The sequence below is a fragment of the Penaeus chinensis genome, chromosome 8 (assembly GCF_019202785.1).
Source record: "Penaeus chinensis breed Huanghai No. 1 chromosome 8, ASM1920278v2, whole genome shotgun sequence".
Taxonomy (NCBI): domain Eukaryota; kingdom Metazoa; phylum Arthropoda; class Malacostraca; order Decapoda; family Penaeidae; genus Penaeus; species Penaeus chinensis.
Genome location: NC_061826.1, coordinates 33951877 through 33954376, shown reverse-complemented (window position 1 = coordinate 33954376; position 2500 = coordinate 33951877). Strand labels below are relative to the sequence as shown.

At 36.6% G+C, this 2500-nt stretch overlaps 1 protein-coding gene across 1 annotated transcript in view; it reads left to right on the top strand.

Annotated features, from left to right (window-relative positions):
• LOC125027866 overlaps positions 1–2137 on the top strand; it is a 2897-nt gene extending 760 nt beyond the window's left edge. The window contains exons 2-3 of the mRNA XM_047616998.1: positions 1110–1201; positions 1990–2137. Coding sequence (XP_047472954.1) covers positions 1110–1201; positions 1990–2137 — 240 coding nt within the window. The remainder of the gene's footprint in view (positions 1–1109; positions 1202–1989) is intronic.
• The last annotated feature ends 363 nt before the right edge of the window (positions 2138–2500 follow it).

Below are 2500 nucleotides of genomic sequence, written 5' to 3'. Positions count from 1 at the left end.
TGATGTCAACAGTTATAAGACAAGATCACTATAGGGAAAGAATTGTTACTCAGAAGCCCATTTTCACAGACGGGAATTTGGACGTCTCATATGCTATGTCCGTGCCACTGTTTCCTTAAATTCCCACTAAATGTGTTCGCAGTTTACCGTCAGACCTCTTCCAATAACAGGCCTACTGATGATAATAATGAAATGATATAATAATAGTAATATTATTGATAGTAATAATTATAATCCAGATGTTAGCAGTGATAAATGATAATGGTGATAATTACAAGTGATAATTGAATTGTTATCAAATAATTATAATAATGAACATATTTATCATTAGCATATGGACAATAATAATGATGGTGATGATAATAATAATAATAATAGTAATTAAGATGACTAATTAAGATGATATTCATGGTGACGATGATCATCATGACAACAGAAATGATAATAATGATAAAAAATAATAGTGATAATAGTAATATTAGTAGGATTAGTAATGCTGATAATAAAATTAATAACAATGATGATAAAAGCAACAGTAGTAATGATAATGCAGATAACAGTAGTAGTGGTAGTAGCAGAAGCAGCAGCAGTAGTAGTAGTAATATTGACAGTAATAGTAGTAGTAGTAATTTTGATTAAAATGATAAATGATGATGATGATGATAATGAAAATGAAGATAATAATAACACTAACAGTAACACTAACAACAGTACAACAATAACAAAGCAACAATAGTAATTCCAACAAAAATAATAATGATAATTATGATAAGAATAATAATGATGACAATAATGGCAATGCGGATAATAATGATAATAATAATAATAATAATCCGATAATAATAATAATAATAATAATAATCCAATAATAATAATAATAATAATCCAATAATAATAATGATAATAATACTCATGATAATGTTAATGATAATGATAATGATATTGATAATGGTAATGATATTAATGATAATAGTAATGATTATAATATCAATAATTATGATATAATAATAATGATAACAATAATAATATTAATAATAATGATATGCTGTATCCCTTATAACACGTTTATCAATCACTATCATTGTCCGTCTGACATTCTGCCCCAACAGCACGAGGGGTTCATGCAAATGACCAAAACCGTGGAGACTTTCCTGAAGCAGCAGGGTTCCGGGGTTATCTCGGACATGGCTATGGGTGACAGGTGAGAAGGGAAGGGAAAGGAAGGAGTGGGGGAAGGAGGGAAGGGGAGGATGGAAAAGGAGCAAGGGAGAGAGAGAGAGAGAGACAAGTAAGGGAAGAAATACAGTGCATGCGAACAGACGGACAAACGAGACTAGGTATCAGAAATTCCTGTTCATTCAATATAGAAAAACGTTACCCAAAAAGAAAGGGAAACTGATATAAAATAAAACATGCACATTTTATGATTAATACCCCCCCCCCCCTACACTCCACCGTTGACGAATATTCTGGAATAGTGTCGCATAACCGATCACGATGATAAGGGTATCAATGAATTCCTCTGACTCTACTACACAAATATATTAAAATTATGCCCGCCTCCAGACCCCCACTATCTTGATCCCGATAACAGGGGAGGGCACGGAAGGTATCAGGGAAAATGCAGGGTAAAATATTAATAATATACACAGAATCAGTCGCTGAATTGTCTAGAGCAGGGGTATATGCCCCCTGCGACCCCCCCCCCCCCTCGGGCTAGCCAACCTCCGCCCAGGAAAAGAAGGAATCCCCCACGTATTCACGGCAATATAGAGGTTGGGAGTAGCTTTCATGTCCTCCCCTGTTATCGGGGCCAAGAATGTGGGGATTAGGGGAGGGGGGAGGGATCCGCAGCATAATTCCTACATGTATGTGTACTAGAGGGTGAGAAGAATTCATCGATATCAAAATTATCGCAATGGGTTATGTGACGCTATTCCAGAAAATTACATGAAATCATAATACGACCATACTGCTCACACACTATAGATGGGCGTGGATATGGACGAAAGGTGGGCGCACGTGGGCGGAAGGGGCGGCCTTCACCACTCAAGAGGAAAACACTTTCTTTCTGCAAGGTTCGCCGGTCCACTTGTACGCCAGCCTACCCCGTCGGCCTGAAAACGGTGTGTATTAGTTTATTACATTTCTTTAAAGGCTTTAAAGGAATTATGCTGTGATATCCTGAGGGAATGGATGAATGGCTGTGTCTGTAAAGAGTGAATTATGTTTATGGAAAATTAAAGTACAAAATACGATGTTGTCTTGTAGTAGGGGTCGGCAGTTAGGTTTTTCCTGTTGTTATCCCATGGCATAAGCCTAGCAACCGGCCGTTACCCCAAACTAAACTAAACACACGCCATTCAGCAAGATAAACCGTCATAGTTTCTTCTTAAGACTAAGGTTTATTCATAACGGTAGAACATGTATGGATCTCATTACTCCCCGAAAACCTGAAATTGCCCAAAACCTGTACTTATAAATCTGTTGGTACTTGTGT